The sequence below is a fragment of the Oxyura jamaicensis genome, chromosome 2 (genome assembly GCF_011077185.1).
Source record: "Oxyura jamaicensis isolate SHBP4307 breed ruddy duck chromosome 2, BPBGC_Ojam_1.0, whole genome shotgun sequence".
Taxonomy (NCBI): Eukaryota; Metazoa; Chordata; class Aves; order Anseriformes; family Anatidae; genus Oxyura; species Oxyura jamaicensis.
In genome coordinates, this window is record NC_048894.1 from 130858520 (window position 1) to 130881023 (window position 22504).

Genomic DNA, 22504 nt, shown 5'->3' on the forward strand with positions numbered 1-22504 from the left:
AAAGAAAGAAAGAAAGAAAGAAAGAAAGAAAGAAAGAAAGAAAGAAAAGAAAAGTAAGAAAAGAAAAACCTACAGCAACAAAAACAGATCTTAAAAACCTTACCTTTTATTTTTGATCATTTTCTAAGTTGACAGACAAGGACCAATGTCTCAGCTGTTATATTTTACCCCACAAAATAAGATGAGTGCTTTTTTCGAAGTCTAAGGTAAACCATCAGTATAGAGCCTGATTACCTCTTTTAGGAGAATTGTACACAGCATGTATTCATTACATTCTATTTTGTATTTTATGCAAGTTATATAGAAGTTGGTGTAATCAGTGAAGTTGTGATTGCGAGGCAATACATTGAATCACTTACGCAAAGAAAAGCTCTGAAATGGCGGATCACTACTGCAGAGGGCTTTTTTATAAAACCCATTACTATGCAAAACAACCTGCATGTCATTGTACTTTGATATCCAATTTTCACTTTTGCTAAAGGACTGCAGTGAACTCATTTAAATAGAAATCATCTCAAAGAGGAAAACGTTGATTTGTATTGAATCATACTCTTATGCCTTTTGAAGACAAGCAATGAATAATCTCCTCAGAAATTAAAATCTGTTTTCAAATTGTTGATGTTTTAAAACATCAGGTGCAAAAGCTGTCCCCCATGTTCCTTGTGTTTCATGAGGGGGATAAGGGGGATGAGGAGGAAAAACACATCAGAGATACCACGATCCCCATTTAAGTCTCCTGAGCTGACAAAGAGAGCTATGTAGCCTGTGGGATGAGTCCACGGATGATTGTTTCTTTGGCTAAAACCTTTGTGTAAGATAAAGCTGCATCAGTAGCTGAACAATTTCATTTACAGTATCGGATGTGAGATTATTTTTTTTCCTTCGCTATGGTTTGGCAATTTTATTTCTTACTTTTCTGTGCCAGAAGGTACGGCCTCACTAAGCCTGGGATCAGAGAGGACCTATGTCTAGTTAAGAGAAACACACAAAAGAAAAAAATCAAGCCATCATCTTGTATTGTTTTTTGATTTGTTTATTTGTTTGTTTTAAGTTTGCATCACTTGCAAACTTAAAGAGTAATTGTTAATCTTAGAAGTTAGACACCTGGAGGAATGTGAGAGGTTAAATAGGCACACTGAACAATCTCATTGCATACTTCAGTCACTGTTCTACATCTGCATCTCTATGTGGCAATGGTAGATGTTCTGTCTTTTATCACTATCACTGAAAATTTCAATAGCATGAATATAGCAAAGAGAAATTAAAAGTAAAATATTGCTCATTTGACACTAATGAGGAAAAAAAAATAAAAACTATGTTAATACTTTAAACAAGAAAATCTGTGTACTCAAAGTTTACTGACAACAAATATGTAAGGAATCTGTAGGAATAGCTCCTTTGTTTGTAAAATTCTCAATCAGAAAGCCAGGGATAAGAAACTGTTCTGATATGATTAAATAGTTAGAGGTGAATATTCTCCCTGTAATATTAGAGATTAAGATTTTTAAAAGTAGGTGCTTAAAAGTAAAATCTTAAATTTAGTTTCTCAGAAGAGCACAAAAGAGTTAGATGCTGAGCTGGTGTTTTAGTCTCCTCTGAAGACCCCAGTCTATTTTCTTACTCAGATGATTAGAGTGACCAATTTTTTTAGCAGTTGTCCCCTAAAAGTTTTTCCATTAAAATGTATAAAGTCCACAGTTTCAGTAATTTTTTTTTAAGCCCTTGACTAAAATTGATTCCGTTGTCACTACCATAGCCAGATTAATCTCAGAACATGATGGCGAAAGACGTAGCTGACTTAACCCACATTTCCTTCTGCAATAAGGCAGCTAGCACAGTAATGTATATATAAGACCATAGAAGGTAAGACTCTGGGATGAATCGTCTGTTGATATGTATGCCCATTCTATTCTCAAAACAGTTATATAAGATGACTTCTTATTTTTTATTTACAACAATCCTGTAGAAAGTATGTGATGTAGAGATAAATTCTTCATTATTCTGTATCTTCAGTAAATGAATTTGAAAATGAGGGATTAGAGATTAACAAAGACTGAGGAGATGAAAGTAAATTGTAAAATAAATGTACAGAGGTAGAAGAAAAACAAATTAAGGCTTAAGACTATGATCCAGAAAAGTGTGAGGAGATTTGAATATTGTATGTTGCAGGTAATAATTTAAAATAAAATAATAATATATTAATGGAGCTGAAAGATATAGAGCTTCATATGCAATCTCCAGATTCATTGGTTGTCCCACATGAGATAGGTGATACACAAGCTAGAGTTATAGAACAGTCAAATCTCATCAAGAAACAAAAATAGTGCTGTTCTAGAAATTTGATCATTGATCATTCAGTCACCTTCAGACTGAAAAGACATTGGTAATTCAGCTACATGCAATTAATTCTCTGGCCCATGTTCACTCTGAGTACATTAACCTTTTCATCTAAACTCCTGATTTGCATAGGAATAAGACTGTTATCCCTCCGACCATTCTAGCAACCAGTCTGTCTCTGCAAATCCTTGTTTACTTATTGGCAATTAACAGCCTTTCATTTCTCAGGGCACAGAGATCTGTGTACTTCTCACTGGCTGCAGATAAATAAATATATGGTGATTATGCCAACTGGATTCCCAAGAAAAAGCAGAGTCCAGAAAATCAAAAAGCTGTATCTATTGGTAAAGCAAACCTTCATCCACTGCATGGGATGAATGAACATGTTGGTACTTTGGCTGATGTATGCATTATTTTTTAAAAATAAGGGCTTTTATCATATTTGCCTGGTAGATATTGACACATTGATTTTAACAAACCTCGCCCATCAGGAGATGGGAAACTTAGGTTTCTTCCTCAGAGCACTTTTCTTTGCCACCAATAGGGAAGGTTACTGAATCTCTATAGAGTATGTTTTCCTTACAGAAGCTCAAAAGAAACAAATGGAAGATAATGCTGATTTGATTCAAGAGGAATGCATATCAGAGAATGCAGATAACTCTACAGAAGAGCCTATTGAAGGAGGGCCAGATGCAGATGGGGATGGAGAAGAGATGACTGATGGGATAGAGGAGGATTTTGATGAGGATGGCAGCAATGAGCTGGTAAGGAATAACCATGCCATGTCTGTCTATACAGTTGCTACACGTAACCACAGAGAACCAAGGGTCTTGGTTAACAAAAAAAAGGTCACAGCAGCAGTGTGATATTCCGTAACAAGTACCTAGCCCTACATTCTTCATACACTGCAGTATCTGTTAAGCAAGGGAACCTCTGAGGATGAACAAGAAAAATATATTTTATACACTTGGTGATTTAAGAAAGGAAATTAAATGTACTTTTTATTTTATTTTAATTTATGATTGAACATTTAATGAGATGTAGATGAGAAAGGAAAGCATGGGTATTGTTCTGGTTTGCTTTTAACTGGAGCATTTCAAAATAAGATTCTAGAATGGAGAACTTTCTCATTAATAACCATGTGGTCTTCAATAATCCCCAGTCTCTGTCTTCTATGTGTATCTACTGCAGGCTCCACTGACAACTACATTTTTTTTTTTTTTTTTATGGAAGGATTTTGCCCTAATAAATGTTTGGCTGAACAATTTTCAGCATGAACCTACATTTGAGTAACATCATGAAATGCCCATCATGATGTTAAACTTCTAAGTTCTAAAGAAACATTAACAAGTACTTTGAAAGTCAGATTTATAATCTTTTCTTCATTACAGACAAGAACGAATCGGTCACATTGTTTTAGACACCAGAAGTCCATAACACTGTATTTTCTATCTCACTCTTCTATGCTTTCATATTCTTCTGCTTTGAGCAGGGATCACTTCTGTTACTCAATGTCACTTTCACTGATTGCTTTTTAACACACATTTTATCATGTCTACAATAAAAATAATAATTCAGCAATGCGAAAAGGAGCCAGTCAGCAAGGGACCCAGCTGAACCAACACCAAGTGTGGAGTAAGAGTGCAAGTAAATAACCAGCATTTTGTACTGCTTACTACAAACACTATTTAAATCTACCACTAATTTGAGTGTTTGTATTCCTTTAGCCAATACAGGACCCTCTTAATTGTATAACTCTTGAATATCAGAAACTAATCCAATACAAATCTCCTCATCTTTTAATGTGCAATGAAGAGTATATGTGCAATGAAGAGTATATTATCACTTCTTCTCAAAGGGACAGGTTATACTCAACAAGTATTAGGGGCCTCTGTAAGCAGTTGCCATTCTTAATTTGTAGGAAGTAGAAATTTTATAATAAATATATACTTGTAAATATAACATCCCACCATGGCTAATATCTGATCAGCTAAAGTGACATTAACAGTTGGGTGACTACAGCTAAGGAAGACTGGTATGTTTTGCAGTGTCAGACTCCCAGCTGCAGACAAATAAATAGGGAAGATAATGTACAGTATATTAGCCTCTGATGGTTCAGTGCTGTCATTTCACTGTGTGAGTATAGCATATTTAGCATATATCTACACTATATAATGAAGCATGATGCAGAAGAAATTATTCATCTAGCAAAGGTTTAGGCATAAAAGTTTGTAAAAAGCAAGAAGCACAGGAAGACTTCTTTAGCAGTGAAGTCTTGGATTGGCATAACCGTGCTTGCAAACTGCTTCTTCCAAGTTAAAAAGCCTTTCCCTGCTTTACATTCTGGCATTAGTGGAAATGCAACATGTTGCCCCAAAGTCATCTCAGAGGTCGAAACCACATATCTAAGGCAGGGAAGGAACCAGCTCTACTTTCTCTGTATGCTGTTACTTAGTCCTTTAATGGCACTGAGCATGGTGGAGTTGGCTGGCTGTATATGGAGAGTAGCATCCTTAATTTTGTGCCTTAGCATTCATGTACCAACCCTGGTACAGTGGTAGAAAGGAAAGGCCAGTGAAGAGGGTTTATGTGCATCATCTCAGTGAGGTGCAGCCCATTCCAGTGCCAGGGCAGCAGCAGCCAAGCAGCCTCATCTTCCACCATCCCAACACCAGGACATATAGCTGAGAAGAGTCAGCGTTGCACACTTCAAAACTTAGAATCCAGATTGCCATTGATATGAAGTCCTTGTGCTTTTCATGCTCCTTTGCCATTTTCCTTAAGCTTTGGAAGAGGCCACTTCACAATAGTTTTTCTTCCTGATATGATGGGATAATAACATTTTATTTATTTTTTTATTTATTTTTAAGACTAGGAAGATCAGTGAATGAATAAATGTTATTGATGAGATAAAAAATTACTCTATGGAGAATTACTTCAAAGAAATCTCAGACAATGTGTATTTTGTATGGAGGCACAACTATAAACTGAACTGTGCATTTCCCCTATAGTTTTTACCCAGACAGTTGGCAGTATTTACCAACATTTTTGTAATATGAAGCTGGTAGGTTATGATATACATTGTAATTTAATCTGCTTTCCAGTAGACTTACATATACTTATGTAGAAATAAGGGCCAATTCCTAGAACTTTTATTTTCCACTCCAGTCATTGATAGATGAATAACCAGAAATTCAGTAAGAAAGTTATCCAATATATAGTGAATAGCCAGCAAGAAAATGTGGGACTTCACTCTGCTTCAAAATTTTCTGGGCCTTTTTATCTGGCAATATTCCCTATTTTGTAAGAAGTAAAGCAGATAGATAGGCTTGTTACAAAACATGAAGTCCTAACAGATGTTTTTCTCCTGTTTCATGAAAACTAAGTTGCTTAGGAATATAGAAGAGCTGACTAATAGAAAATGTGTCTTTTTGGAATGGAGCCAGTTGCAATTTATTTGAGAAGAAATAAGTTTTTTATAGCATGAAAAATGTTAAATGTGAAACAAATAGGACAAACTTTCCATCTGTGAAAACATAACCTTAGATTCAGAATAAGAAATACTCTTCCAAAGGGCATTTTAAATGAAATATGTAATCTTACCCAAATATTAAGCTAAAGGGATTTACGATGATGATGAAAAAAATCTTTCTGCATTAAGACCAGCAGAGCAAATAGAAAAATATTTGTAATGGACATAGCTAGTGTTCTGAAATCAGTTCAGCATCAAAAATCGGTTATGAGTCCACTAGTCTCAGAAATATTATTAGAGGAAGAGAGCAACTTGATGTAAATTAGATCTTTTGAGCAACTTTATGTAAATTAGATTTTTTTTTTCAATCATGCAAATTTATTTAGCTGAGAATCTCCTACCAAACCATTTGCCAATATCCTACAGCAGGACTCCTTTTGCCAAACACATTATTCCCTTGTATGTTTCTCTGTGAATATCCCTAAGGCTGTCAGCAAAAGCAAGTTCAAGAAGGACAATCCCACCACCAGAGTCCAGATGCTGCCAGACTGGAATCTGAATTTGTGTGTGTAGGTCGGTATCTTTGGACCAGAGATCTTAAAAGTATATTTCTTTCCCAACTTCTAATTTTTACTTGCAAAGAAAGTGACTATCATTCTGACAGAATGTATGCTGTGGTAGGATCCATTCTCTAAATTCACACTAAGTCTATTTGGAGGAACAGGTTACTGCATAATAACTGAGTGATGGTAGCTGTCTTCATACCTGCTTTCAGCCTAGACCAACTTTAAAGAAATGTGAAGTAGTTCAGCCTGCAGTCTGAGTTAAGTCAGGCATGGATTTAAGGAGGCCTTAGCCTCTTAATTTGCCTACCTCACTACAAATATAAAACACAACACGTTCAACAACTGTACACATTTCCTATCCGGCATTCAGATCAGAATGTTGTTCATCCCTGAATTATCATTTTCTATGGACTAAAGGCACACTCCAAAACAGCTCAGCTGAAGTGTGAAAATTTGTTATGCCACAATAACTTGATTGCCCATCTGAACTGTAACTCAAGACATGCCTTATTTGAGTACCTTCTATAGTCATCAAACATGACTTCTTGGGAAAATTCCTATTGTATCAACTCTTTGCCCACAAATATGTCTCAGTCTCTCCAAAGCTGCAGACACTCCAGCTTGAGGATCTTTTTAAAATAATTCCCATTACTTTTGCTATGTTAACATACTGAAGAGTTTTTAAAATGGTGATTTCAGATACATGACCCAGTTATGTATAGGTAGGCTGTCAGAAATTGATAGAGTCAAACAGTGTACTTCAAACTGCTCAGTGAAAGACCATAATATGCTTTTCACCCACATGCTCTTGCATGTTGACATTCCACTGCCTTTTGCACAAGGGCATGCAATAATACATTGCGGCTTCATATATATAAAATAATCACTAACTTGGAATGTAGATCCTGAGGTTACTTTACAATTCATGTCACTTAACTAGCCATCAGAGATAGCTGGAGTTAATGGGAATTTCATATCTGTTTCCTTTGCTCCTTTTAGACAAAAAACAAGTAATTGTTTATCCAAGACTCTACCAGACCTGTGCATCAAGCTTTATACTCCTCTCCCTAAGTCAAACAGCTTCTAGTTGCTGTGAATTAAAAATCTTTGCTTCCCTTTCTAGTAAGAACACATCCTTTCTTAGTGCTTTTAAGCTAAACCTTTCCTCAACAGACCTGTGAAGAAAGCAAGACATCTTTGTAGTTTCCAGTCTTGCCTTAAAGAAAAAGGATCTTAAAATTTCCAAAAATCCCCTCACACATAGATCACAAATAGGCAACGAATCATGGGAATACAAACCATCAATGATATCACGCAGTTTTTAGGTGCATAGCACAGCTTTTAATTGTAAGGGGTAGGAAGGAAAACCAATATCCTCTTCTTATTCCTGTGGTTGGACAGAATAGAGCAGAAATGTCACTACTGCAGCATAGTCCAACACCCATTTTGATATTTGAGGAGCCTCAGTACCCATAAAGCAAGTTCCTTTTCCTCACTACAATTAACATTAGCAGTATATGGCATGATGGACAGCATGTGGGAAAAGCATGAATTAGCTTGCATGGTGGTTTCCTTAGTTTGCCGATTTAGCAGCTGGCCCAGAGCATTTCATATAACTGCTCTGAACTTGTTTCAAATGGCACTAATCAGTCATCAGGGAACCACTGGCTCAAAATAAACTATATCTTATTACCCCAATACCTTTGTAAATAATAAAGGTGGAATCTGATTAATTAGCTGAAAGCCTTAAGTATTGTAGATTTAGGGAAAAAAAAATATATATATATATCACTTCCAGATAATGCTTAATAAAATACCAGCAAACCAATTAATTGGAATGAATAATACACAAGCACTCATATCTATATTACATTTCCAAAGAAGAATTGTTTCTATCAAACTGTCAGCCTTTCACAATAAATAACTATAATAATAATTGTACAGTGGTGGTTCAGTAGTTAAGCATTCAGTAGAGCAAACAGCATTTTCTGGTGGACCCACATGATTCCACTGATTTCAAATGCAGTAGATTTATGGTGTCATAATTCAGAGCAGACTCTATATCAAATTTATTTCAATAGTCTGATAGAGAATCATGTTTCAAACATAAATATTAGAAACAACCATAGGCCAAAAAAAATCAGGACAATCCTCTTGCTGTACTGAGTTTCATTACGCAAAAATGAAAATGTTGTGATATATTAATAGCCACATTTCTTATGGGAATTGATGCAAAATCCATTTAAATCTATGGAAGCAACTTTGGCTAAAGCTCTTCAAAAACATTTTCCCTCCTAAAAGTAATTAAAGGAAAATAAGTAATTTAGTAGCAAATCTGTTTGAAACAGTAAATCTTCCTTTAATTCCATTGCTTAACATGAGAATTCTTGAAAATATTCAGAAGAGTCGAATAAGACCTACAGAAAATGAATAAAACTTTGACTGATAATGTAGTTTAAATCCTATTTTGCATATCTCAAATAACAAGGTTGACCAAATACATGACTATTTGAAAGGGTTGATAGTATTTAATTTATTATTGTAATCAAATTAGATATTCCATTTCATGTTTGGTTGGTTTTGTTTTTATTTATTATTATTATTATTTTTGTCAATAACATCACACCAGGCCAGACTTAGTCTTCTATTATCAGTAGAAGTAGGCTGATTAAGCATGCCAAAAAGATCAATGGCTTTTCTAGCAATAAGCAACATAATGAATGCACTTATATAAAGTACTATTTAGGAAAAAAATAAATAAAAATAAAAATTCTAAACAATATTAATGGCTGAAGCAAGATCATGCCAAAAATCTTATTTAGATTACTTTAAATATTATTGACAGCAAGAAAATTTATTTTTTCTGTTGCACTGAACATATTGGACTTCATTGAAAGCTTGCTTTCAGTATCAGGGGAAACAACGTTCTTCATTCCTGAAACAAATGAATAGGTAAAATATTGTATTCACTTGATAAATATCAATGTAAGATGTTTGCACTTGAGCAAGCTAAGAAAGTCATTAGAAGCAGCATACCTGACAGATACTAATGTGTTGTACCTTCCAAAGCTGTAGTAAATCTAATAACCTGTGACTGAAACAATGGAGAAAGTAATACAACCATGTCCTGAAAGCAAAAATTGTAAGAAACTTCCTGACATGTCCTTTTGTTACATTTAATATATGCAATATCACAATAGACTTGCTTGTTGTTCATGCACTGTTGTATGAGTGAGTCATTGGAACGGCCTTGCCACCAGCTTCTCTTTCCCATTTTTCCTGGCAGTAGATTTCTCAGAGGAAGACTACCTAAGTAGTGTTCAGGATTTTAACCAGGTAGCTCCTGAATGACTACGTGACATTATTTTTTAATTATTATTTACATCATGTCCTCTAGATATCACATGGGAAGCCGCAGAGAATGCAAACACTGTTATAACAATTTGTGTCTCTGTCTACTAGAATTTCCAGCCTGTAATTGCATATTTGTAAAATGAATGAACAAAATAATTTCCTCATCTTTCCTATCTATTCCTCTGCATTTCCTCTATATTATTTAGTTCTCAATTAAAATAATAATTAAAAAAAAGCTTTTAAAATATTTCTAATGCAAATAATTACAACCATTAGAATCTTACAATGATGAGGCAAAATAGCTTGAAAGCAAAGTTGTTTTTCTGTTTGTCTCTTTTTAAACAAAAAGATGGGGAATCAAGACGTTTGGGTCTCATTCTCAGCTTTACTACTGTGCCAGTGTGGTTCAGCAGACAGAATGTACATGTAGACTCAGACCTTTCTGAGGTCAGATCAATGCGTGCTTTCAGCCATACAGTGAAAAAGTGGGAAAGAAACATTCCCCAAAGATACACTATAAACTAATAAAGACGATATGCTTTCCAGTCAAGAAAATTACAGATTTTATTTCTCAATTTCAATTTCCTCAGTGAATTTGCTTTACTTTTCCATTGCACCCTCATATCAGTCCTGATGTGAGTGAAGTTTCAATCATTTATCTTCCAGCATTTTCTGCTAAAAATTATTAGCACAACCTCTTTTTGAGATATGCGAGATAATTGCAGACAGGTCCCTTCAGGTCCGTCAGAGTGAACATTAATAAACCCTGCCAGCAGCTTTCAGGGAAAATACAGCAAGAGCAGGAAATCTTGCATGTGGTGTTCTACATACTGTCCACCCCACTGGATTGCATTTATGTGTAGCAGTTTTGTTTAAATGGAGTGCACCAATTCTGAGACAACAGATGTGTATAAATATTAAATCAAGGGGGTTTTGTTTGCTTTACTTCCTCAAAAACATTTTAAGAACTGGTCACAGAATTGTGGTATTTAGCCTACCCTAGGCAAATGGAAGGAATGGCTGGTTAAAGCTCAATGCTGTGCACGACTAGTCCTAAGTAAACTCAAGAGCTCAGAAAACTCAAAAGTCCTAAGTAAACTCAAAACTCAAAGTAATCTGAAAAGCCTCTCAATACAGAGCACTTGCTGGTATGTGGTATTTACAGCCTCCCAGAACTTGGGCAATATGTCTATTTGGAAACACAAGCATGTGTTATATCTTGACAATATATTTGAAATGTAACAGAATTTTGTTATTGCTGCACCACTAAGCTCATGTGCCAGCTTCCTTTGGACTGGTGTTTTGAAAAGGTAGCTCATATGCTTTCTATTTTTTGGGGGAAGTGGAATCTGCTGCTCACTGAACCAGTGCATTGACTGACAGTAGATTTACCCATTATCAGGTAATTATTGTTCATATTTTGTGTTCATTTTACTTCAGTTTGTTTGATTGTTTTTGTTTGTTTTACTGATTTTTTTGATTTTTTATTTTTTGTTTGTTTGTTTTGGCAGGCCTTTATCTTTATCTTAAGCTTTTAGGTAAAAATAAGTTAGTTACAGTACTTGATGGTTTTAAGACATCAAAATTTTTAATTTTAATGAGTCAACTGTCAAAACCAAATGTTTTACCTCCACTTATTTCCAAATATTAATAATAATAATAATCTGTGAACTGATTCAGAGACAAATAATGCTGTCAGATCAGGACAAAAATTTTCTCAGACATGTAAACAAAATGAGCTGAATTCCTCTCTGATATAAATTAATTGATCTTAATATTTAGTACTAGCAGTCTGATTGTGTTTATTCTATTTAAGTAAATCAGAACTGTCTCCACAGATATTGCCTAGATAACCTAAAACTCACAACAGCATAGAGTCATTATTTAAGTGCAGTATGGAAACAAGGTCAGGCTCCCAGAAGCAAACGTAGATCCCCTTTCAGGGGAGGGTGGGACCGGCTAATTAAAAAAGACAATTTGGGGCTTGTACAGAAACACCATTCTTAATTTCATAGAATCATAGAATATCCTGAGTTGGAAGGGACCCATAAGGATCATCAAGTCCAACTCCTGGCACCACACAGGTCTACCCAAAAGTTTAGACCATGTGACTAAGTGCACAGTCCAATCTCTTTTTAAATTCAGACAGGCTCGGTGAAGTGACTACTTCACTGGGGAGCCTGTTCCAGTGTGCAACCACTCTCTCAGTGAAGAACCTCCTCCTTATGTCCAGTCTAAACTTCCCCTGCCTCAGCTTAATCCCATGCCTGCGGGTCCTATCACTGGTGTTTACAGAGAATAGGTCACCCGCCTCTCCACTCCCCCTCGCGAGGAAGTTGTAGACCATGATGAGGTCCCCCTCACCCTCCTCTTATCCAGGCTGAACAGGCCCAGAGACCTCAGCTGCTCCTCATATGTCTAGTATGATTTTTGAATGAATTTAAGTAACTCATTTTAAATATGAACACTGATTTCAGTTTCCATGCCTGACTACTTTTACCGATGTAATGCTGGCAACTTGTGAGAGATGTTGGATTGGTTTTGGGTCTCTCTTGACCAACATTGCCTACAGACCTGTGTAGGCAGAACAGGCATCCAAATAGTGATCTAGCACAAATACCACAACAGCAGTACAAGGTACAGTGGGAAAGTGGTGAGAGATGGGAAAAGGAAAACTGGTGTTTTCCAGGTTCTCATTAGCACATTGAAATCCTTCACAAGGACTCAAGCCAGCCATTGGGTCTGTGTTTGACTATGGATTTGAGTCTACCAGCATAAACCTCAAATTCTTAGATATAACTGAAACTGAGCAATTGCCATGCATCACATATTTTTTTTTGTGGTTTGTCAGGCTTTGAAAGTAAATAGCTTTAGTTCCTCTAGAAAACACTCATTTCACAGGCTTTATCAGTATGCTTGAGCCTCAGGAATGCTGAATGAAAAATCCTCAGAGGAAACATTTTTCTATCGAACCTCATCTGCAAGCCAAAGTGAGATTTCATGGAAGTAAACAGGGATAAGCACTGAAAAGCCAAAATATTTTTTATTTTTCCATATAAAAAGACACAAATTTTAAATGTTTTTATTTTTTTCAATACAAATTGCAGAGCCTCTGCAGTTAGTGACCCAATTATTCCAAAAGGTTTCTGTTTTTTTTGAGAAAATATAAATATGTTACTAAGAAGATTTTCTGCATGATTAATATCAAAAACATGAAAGGCAGATTGAATTTATCTGTACATAGGCATTTTTGGACTTCAGAAAAGGGAAGCTATTTAGAAGGTGATAGGACTGTAATTGCCATTTCAACAAAAAAGTAACCAGTGAGGAATAAAACAAACTCAGTCTGCCAAAATGAAGATTTGGAAGTTAATCAAATGCCATCTTAGCCAGCCTGTTATGCTGATATGTGTATCAGAATTTGTTGTTGCTATTCATTACTAAAAGTATAATACAATTTTATAATCTCTTTCAGAATAGGTAAGTTGTGTTCTGGCCCAATAGACAGAAAATCAAAGGCTAAATTCTCTTCTTGTTCCTCTTTGCAGGGTTATGCTGATCCTTTCTCAGCTATTAGATGATTATGCGCCATTTGAAGACTATAAAAGAACCATAGTCCACTATTTTGTTTTGTAATTTTTACTTTTAAATGCACTTCTCTTGAAATCCTCACAAAACAAAAATGTTATGCACTCCTACACACTTCACATTTAAATAAGTGTTATGCAGGAAAATATAAAACAAAAACTGTTCAAAATATGGCCAGGTTTTATTTTCATTTTCATGTAGACCACTGAAGGTAACAGTGTTTTGCAGGTAACTCTACATCCTATAGGTTTATTTGATTGTCTTAATTCAGTATACTATTTTCATTATTTAAGTATCTGTTGGGTGTCATTGTTAACCTCATTCGTCTCCTCCTTCCTACATTTTTCTCTGAGGTTTTGTGGTGAGGCTTTTGAGGTTTTGTGAGGATTCAAGGTGACACGCTTAGTGGATGAGGGAAAGGCTGTGGACGTGGTCTACCTTGACTTCAGTAAGGCATTTGACACCATCCCCCACAGCATTCTCCTCACGAAACTGGCTGCTCATGGCTTGGACTGGCGTACACTTCGTTGGGTTAAGAGCTGGCTGGATGGCCGGGCCCAGAGAGTTGTGGTGAATGGAGTCAAACCCAGTTGGAGGCCGGTCACTAGTGGAGTTCCCCAGGGCTCGGTACTGGGGCCAGTCCTCTTTAACATCTTCATCGATGATCTGGATGAGGGGATTGAATGCACCCTCAGCAAGTTTGCAGACAACACCAAGTTAGGTGCGTGTGTCGATCTGCTCGAAGGTAGGAAGGCTCTGCAGGAGGATCTGGATAGGCTGGACCGAAGGGCCAATGCCAACGGTATGAAGTTCAACAAGGCCAAGTGCCGGGTCCTGCACCTGGGGCACAACAACCCCAAACAGAGCTACAGGCTGGGAGATGTGTGGTTAGAAAGCTGCCTGGCAGAGAAGGACCTGGGAGTAGTGGTTGACAGTTGGCTGAATATGAGCCAGCAGTGTGCTCAGGTGGCCAAGAAGGCCAGCAGCATCCTGGCTTGCATAAGAAACAGCGTGGCCAGCAGGTCCAGGGAAGTGATTGTCCCCCTGTACTCGGCTCTGCTGAGGCCACACCTCGAGTACTGTTTTCAGTTTTGAGCCCCTCGCTACAAGAAGGACATGGAGGTGCTCGAGCAAGTCCAGAGAAGGGCTATGAAGCTGGTGAAGGGTCTGGAGAACAAGTCTTACGAGGAGCGGCTGAGGGAGCTGGGACTGTTTAGCCTGGAGAAGAGGAGGCTCAGGAGTGACCTTATTGCACTCTACAGGTACCTGAAAGGAGGCTGTAGCGAGGTGACGGTTGGTCTATTCTCCCATGTGCCTGGTGACAGGACGAGGGGGAATGGGCTAAAGTTGCGCCGGGGAGGTTTAGGTTGGATATTAGGAAGAACTTCTTTACTGAACGGGTTGTTAGTCACTGGAATAGGCTGCCCAGGGAAGTGGTGGAGTCACCATCCCTGGAGGTCTTTAAAAGATGTTTAGATGTAGAGCTTAGGGATATGGTTTAGTGGAAGATTTGTTAGCGTTAGGTCAGAGGTTGGACTGGTTGATCTTGGAGGTCTCTTCCAACCTAGACTATTCTGTGATTCTGTGATTCTGTACCTCTGACACCTCATACTAAATGGTTTCAGCTCCTTCCTCCAGTGAGCTCTACTCCCTGTTCCTTCGCTATTAATTTTTTTACTTCTCTCCTCTTGCTCTCTATGTTGACTAAAACTTCTGCCTCAAATAACTGAAAAATCTGCTGTTGATTGGATAGGGCATTCTTTAACTCATTACCATCGTTCCTTATAATTTCTTTTTTTCCCACATGGGTACACTTTGTTCTTTGACACCTGTCTAAAATCTAATTTCCTATACTGGGAAAGTTTAAAAGTTATTTCTGTGTAATTGACTTAACGTAGTTCTAGTACTTCATAAGCTCTTACATGCACATATTAAAAAGAAATACTACATAAAATGTAGATATAGTGAGTGTCCTCAGGGTACAAGTTTTAATAGTTCCTTTACACAATAAAGTGTGTATTCAAACCTGCACCTTGGCATTGGTAAAATGGGAACTACTGCCTGCAGCATTAATGTTAATTGAATCACCATATCACACTGGGAAATTCCTGCTCCTCACATTAATCAGAGGCTAAATCAGTAGGAATTTTATTCTATAACTTTTTGACAGCACTCCACATCCTAAAACCATGTTCCTGTAGTATTCAGAAAGACCAATACCAAAGCTTACCATGCATCCTACTAGGACTCATTTAGACTTGTTTCTCATGGAACTGACCCACTCTCAGGAAGCAGAAAACACGTAGCAGTCTTGAGTCATATCTCTGGGAATTTGATATGAATAGCCCCCATATTCAAAGGAAGGTGGGACTTTTCCCCTTTGCTGTATTTGTCACCAAAGCACATGAATATATTGAATTACTCTCAAAGCACACTGGTGCAAGCTGAGGAAATTCTGTGGATGCCATACACGAGAACTTATTGCATTTGGTCTGGTTTTCATGCTTTTCCTACTCTTGCTCCTACTCCAACCAAGAGAGAACATGAAAGGGAGCATGCATCAGTGGGAACATGGTTTCTCCAGGAAGGACTCAAGGTTAGGGAAGCCTTGTGAGTGTGTTTTAGGTAAAGACTTCTGGGCAGCAAGGTCTGTAAATGCACCAAATCTCACCTTTCCATCTTTTCTACCTTCCCCTTCTTGGCAACCCTGCAGCCTACCCTAGGCTCTGCAGAAGGTCCAATTCCCCCAGCTTCAGGCCCTTCCTACTGTCAGCAGAAACTATACTGCTGGCCCCTGTGTCCTCTCCTAAAAGGGACCCTGTAGAGGAAAATGGCTGGGGAAAAAAAAAAAAAAAAAAAAAAAAAAAAAAAAGTGGAGCGTGAGGCAAACTCACAGAGTAAACTAAGTTGGACAGGTTTTTTTTCCTCCTTCTCCCCGCTGCCCACATCTCTCAACAACTCCCTAAAATGACCATTGGAACTCTAACCCAAAGACATTCCTTCAGCCTCACATCTGGCCATCATCAAAACTGCAACACGTCCTCATTGGCACTCTCGAAATATTAGACCGTGTTTCCACCACTAAATTCAACCAAATTTATCACAAATCTGCCCACACAGAGATCTGAGAAATAAAAGATATATTGGTCCAGGGAAAAATCAGTATTTGATAGGGCTTCTCATTCTTCCTGACTTTTATAGGGCAAGCAAGTGAAACAGAGCATTTCAATACAAAGGAGTTTGTTTTCATTGCTGAGTAAAACAGCCATTCTCACATGTACTCATATAAGTACTAACACTTCAAAGCAATTAAACTGTTCACTGAGCAGAAAAATGATTCTATAGTGTTTTCAGCCATTAAAGTATGATTGACAGAGTACAAAAGATAATGATTAGTTTTCATCATTTTAAGGAAGATTTAAAGAAGGTGCAACTGTTATATGTAATTATTCTTTATTAGTATTAACTGAATTGCAATTCCGTCCATTTTTATATGCAGTGACTATTCTATCACTTGCTCATTATGAAAAGTTTTAGTTTAGTGCCATAATTTTGTCTGTCTGGTTTTGCATAGTCTTACAAATGACACTAGCAAACCAATGATACATATTCATATTCCCCGTACTAACATCTATTAAACTGAGCATTTATGTTTCATACAGAGTCATTATACTAAATCACCTATATCACACAGGATATTCTATGATTCTGTTTTTGATCAGTGGCAAGTTGAATATGAATCAGCAGCGTGCCCTAGCAGCCCAAAGGGCCAACCGTACCTGGGGTGCCTCAGACAGCACTACCAGCCAGCTGAGGGAAGGGCTTGCCCCACTCTGCTCTGCATAGTACTGCATGCAGGTTTCGGTGCCACAGTATAAGTATATAAAACTATTGGACCATGCCCAAAGGAGGGATACAAAGATGGTGGGGGATCTAGAGGGGAAAGCACATGGAGAGCGGCTGAGGTCTCTTGGTTTGCCCAGCCCAGAGCAGAGCAGGCTGAGGGGAGGCCTCATGGCAGCCTGCAGCTCCCTCACGAGGGGAGTGGAGGGGCAGGCGCTGAGCTCTGCTCTCTTGGGACAGCGACAGGACCTGAGGAAATGTCATGGAGCTGGGACAGAGGAGGGTCAGGCTGTGTGTTAGGAATAGGTTCTTCACCGAGAGGGTGGTCGGGCACTGGGACAGCCTCCCCAGGGCAGTGGGCACATCACTGAGCCTGATGGAGTTCAAGAAGCATTTGAAAAATGCTCTCAGGCACATGATACGATTTTGGGGTAATTCTGTGTGGACCCAGGAGCTGGACTTGATGATCCTTGTGGGCCCCTTCCATCTCAGGATATTCTATGAATTCTGTTACTTAATCAGAGAGTTTATGCTTTAAAACTAGGGACAAAGTGCACAGGTTATTTCAAATGAACAGAGCTGTGCACAGGTTATTTCAAATGAACTCAGCTGTGGGGTCAATGTGATAGGTAACACAAATTCAGGTTTCTTTGGTAATCCCTGTTTGCTGCTTGAAAATTTCCTTTCATTATGATGACTGCTATGTAAACCCCAATAGCAGGACATGCCTTGAGGATACCCTAAAAACATAAATTACAATTTATTGCACTCAGTGTGAGTTGCCTGCTTAACAGAAAGGAAGGATATTGTCTTGAGTTAGATCCTGCAAATAAAATGTCAATGTGGACTACTGCATTGTTTAATGCATCCTGATTTTTTTCATTTGGGTGAAATATCTGGAACAATAATGGTTTTCCAAGGTTTGATTAAAAAAAAAAAAAAAAAAAAATAAAATAAAATAAAATAACTGTTTGCAAAATAGATTCAGTTTTTCACTTCTTTGATTGTACAGATGGTTACATTTCATAATTAGAAATATATGTATATATTAGAGATGAAACACTACACCATCCTAAAGAAAATAATAGTGGCACCTTTGGCTCTGGATTCAGTATTCTTATTTGTACAGATAGCAGGATAAAAGTGAGAAACAGATGCAACCAAATAAATTACTCCATGGTTGCAATCTGAGATCATGCTAGGATGAGGGCAGGTCTTGTAAGTGAAAGGACGGTGTAGAAGCTGCATTTCAATGGGAGTTGCAGATGTTTTGCAAAAAAATATATAGCAGTCATGTAACCCACAGTCAAAGCCCAGTCAGACACCAGCAGCAACGTGGGAAGTTGTCAGGCATTCAGTTAGTTGCCTGCAGAAGTGCAACTTTGCTGAAACCAAAAAAGGAGTCAGAATTTGCTGCAATTGTCTCCCTTCTAGCTACTAACTCAAAAGTCTAGTCTTGAGAACTGAGTTGTCTGGCAAGGAAAAAACTAGGATAGCAAAGGGAAGGATACTTGAGGCTTTGGGTTTCAAGCTCATGTGTATATGTGCATAGTCATCCATTCATGCACTGTTCAGCTGCATTTGTCTGAGAATTTCTAAGATTAATGTTATTGAAAGCTGATCAGAGCAGTCGATTGCTTAAAAACAGTTGCATTTTTTTTCAGATTAACATCTTGCATATACTTGTTGGATTCTCTTACTGCATATAATTATTGTGAGGTAAACCATACAATAAATTCTGCAATGTCCCTATTCTATGGGACATTTCTCTAAACCTTTTTAAAATGTATTTCAATGGAAGATGTTAATCTTTTACATCTTTTGGGTTATTTAGTCCAGTTGCATTCTTTATACACCCTCCCAAGGACATATGCAGAATTTGTACTCTCAGTAAGATTTATACCTATACATTTAGGTATGGAAGATGAACATGGGAAAGAAAGTCCAGCACACTTTGCCAATAAACTCTATTAGAAGCAAACTAGAGATTTACAGGGAACAAGGATCATACCCTTGTTGCTTACCCTTTTATTTTCAGAACTGTAAGGAAGAACAAATAAACCGAGCAACAAAAAGGTTGAGCTCTGTTTGGGTCCAGATAGCAGAGATCAAAAGTCACACCTTCTACAGAGAAATAAACTCCACCTGACTGAATTTAGAAAAGTCAACAGCATCTGCTTGGCCACAGAACAGTGGTCAGCATTACAGCTTCCGACTGCCTGGGGAGGCTGGGGAGACAGGGGTGGCTCACCCATTTCTAAAAATAACTGACTAACTAACTAACTAACTAACTACATAAATAAATAAATAAATAAATAGTGCCTTGTTGTCTTTAATATATAAATTAACATATAAGTGTCTTTAACAATACAAGTTTACCTTCTTGTAAAATGCTTTTAGGAGAAATATCAAGTGCAAGCTATTCTACTGCACTGTGCTTGATGACTATGAAGCACAGATCTTAGAGGAATGGGCTCCTGGCAGGTTGTCTGATGGCTAGGCTCTCCCTCAAAAAACATCATTAACTTGCAGGGAATTCCTGAAGATATGCAGATGTAGAAATTGGAACTATCTAGGCTTTGAGGGGAGGCAAGTGATAAGAATGTTAAACCTTTAAAAAACAACATAGAAAACTCTCTAGATTTTTACTGAATTTTACTAGATTGTATATTAATTTTTACTCCATTATTTTTATTGATTATAGTTTGAGTCTTTTTAAGTAGAAGAGCACTTATATTTAATCAGGTTTTAATATTTAATGTTGTCTTTCCAATGTTATATATATATATATATAATTGTGGCAGTGCAAAGTTAAAAGTAATTGAACATGTTATAGTTGGTATCTGGTAAAATGCTAGAAGGATAATACTGGAACTATAATAACAGTAACAGTTGCATTTCTGGAAGTCTGAAATACAGTGTTATGCCTAAGAAGAGTGCTTTCAATAGCTCATGCTCACAAAACCAGCCAAACAGGGGAAGAAAACAGCTGATAATAAATCATATATTATATATCATATTATCATATATATATATCATATATATATCATATATATCATATTAATCATATTATTATATCATATATATTAATAAATATTCCATAACCTGTTTCCAGCTTTTTTCAGAGATTATTATGGCAATTAGGACATACTGTTTTTTGATGTTGTCTATAGCTGCCAGGACTCCAAGTTCTGTTGGGATATTCAATTCATTAAATGCAGTACATTCAAATCACGCTTTTTAAAGTATTTTTTTTTTTCTGTTAGAAGTACATCAAATGAAAGCCATATTGCTATCTTAAATGTAATTCAGTTCATCCTTGTTGTGTCAGGATGTTTTATATATATGTAACAGGAAAGAAATGAAAAGATTAAAAAATATATTAGTCATCATGTTTTTTTTAATGTCATCAGCACTACCATAAAGCCAGCTGATAAATTGCATGCTACTCAGAAGAAAGAAATAGCATAAAATTATTATTATATTGCACTAGATTAATCATAGCACTGGTTTACTGTCGTTCTAAGGAAAATAAAAGCTTGACTATTTCAGATTGTAAAGTTTCTTCTCAGATTTAAAATTATTTGCCCTAAGAGGCAAATAACTAGCCCATGTATTGAAACAAGAACATGGGATTTTGGGCCGGTGGGGTTGGTAATTTTTTATCTTTGTTTCTAAATGACAGCAAAGCAGCATTTGTTACTTGGATCCAGATGGCTGGCAGTAATCTAATGAAGCTTTTAGTGCTGGTGACAGGTAAATGCTTGAAAGGTCTATGGCAGGGGAAAAGATCCAATAAATAACTTGGAACTCTGTCTCTCTTCTTCCTTGCATAATTATTGCTTTTTATAATAACATAATGATACAGCAAAGCATAGGTGACGAAACAGTGAGAAAAGAGGAACTCTCTCTAGAGCTAATAGGATATACAACAGAACCGCAGGCTTCCTCTTACTTCTTGTAAGATGAATAGCTACTTAACAACCGTTAGTCCTCTTGAAGACTTAGGGAGAACATTTAAAAATATTTTCCATGTAGTTAGTCTGTCCAGGGACCAGCAGCTAAAAATAGAGGAAGACCAAGATTTTTCTTTATACAAGTAGAGAATAATAGTTTCAGAATACTTTAACTGAAAGAAAAAAGTTCTGGGATCTCTCACATGAACTTTCACCCTAATCCTGTTTACCTGGAAAGGGCACAACCATAAATTTGGCACTGTCTTTACAACAAGGGGGAAATCTGATGGCTGACTGCTTCAAAGAGAAGAAGACCAGTCCTGAAGGGACCTTGATATTTCTGATGAAACCTTTTACTTTGGAAAACTATGTTGTCAGTAAATTGAATTTTTAACATAAATCATCCCCCCTTTTTTTTTCTGGGGAAGAAAAAAGCAGACTTACAACACAGTGGAGAAAGGGAAAGTTGGTTGAAAAGAATATCTAGAAAATTTTCAGATTTCAGAAAATTATATAAGCGTTACAGAAAAAAAAAAAAAAAGAAAAAAAAAAGATTTTTTTTCCTGTCAAAAGTAAAATAAAAATAATAATAAAAAAAGAAACTCTCTGTTCTGCTCCTGTTAATATTTTCTACTGTTAGTTTTCCAAACAGATGTGACTGGGAAAGCATTGTCAGTTTTCCTGTGGGTAGGTTGTGCTGGTATGTCTGGTGCTTCCCTGAAATCACTGAATGACCATCTGAAGCTGGTAGCATTTGTGGGTCCCGTAGCAGGACGGAGATTTTTAGATGTCTCTGAGTTTAGATGTTTAGAGGCCTCTGAGTGACCCTCAGAAGCATTGCTGACACTGGATTTTTGCTGTTTCACACTGTGGCTGTCAAAACAATAAAAGAAATCAAATAATATGCAATTAAAGCCTAGAACATGTACACAGAAATAATAATAAAATAGACAATGTTAAAGCCACTGAGGAAAGACTCATCAACCTGGTAACAATAAACATTACTGAAAGCATACAATCAATGTAAATGGTGCAGAATGAGATGTGTAAATAGTGCAATGGGACTGAGCAAAGAATCTTACATGCAATTTATTTAGATTGAAGGTTATTATGCAAATAAAGCATTTCATTGCAAAGTGTCTAAGAAGCGTTCTTCTATTTTCTGCTGCTAAAAGAGAAAGTATCCAACAGTTGTTCACATAGTATTACTGATTTGCTGTGGTTATTTTGGGCCTTGTGTTGTAACTTAGGACTGCTGCACAGTCCTGGTTGTCCACTGCTGTGAGTCCACAATCTGCCCTTTAGCCTTCAAAGTTTTAAGGTGTGAAAGCCTGATGGATATTGATATTTGACTGATTTGTGAAAAACAAAACAAAAACAAAACAAAA

General features: G+C 37.0%; 1 protein-coding gene across 14 annotated transcripts in view; it reads left to right on the forward strand.

Annotated features, from left to right (window-relative positions):
* The window catches only part of RALYL (RALY RNA binding protein like), a 409045-nt gene that overhangs the window by 382945 nt on the left and 3596 nt on the right, over positions 1 to 22504 (forward strand). For 12 of the 14 annotated variants that reach the window (XM_035317320.1, XM_035317321.1, XM_035317322.1 and 9 more), the window contains one exon: positions 2923 to 3101. The exons of the other annotated variants lie outside the window; for them this stretch is intronic. In XM_035317320.1, the coding sequence (XP_035173211.1) occupies positions 2923 to 3101 (179 nt within the window). The remainder of the gene's footprint in view (positions 1 to 2922; positions 3102 to 22504) is intronic. 14 annotated transcript variants of the gene reach the window in all.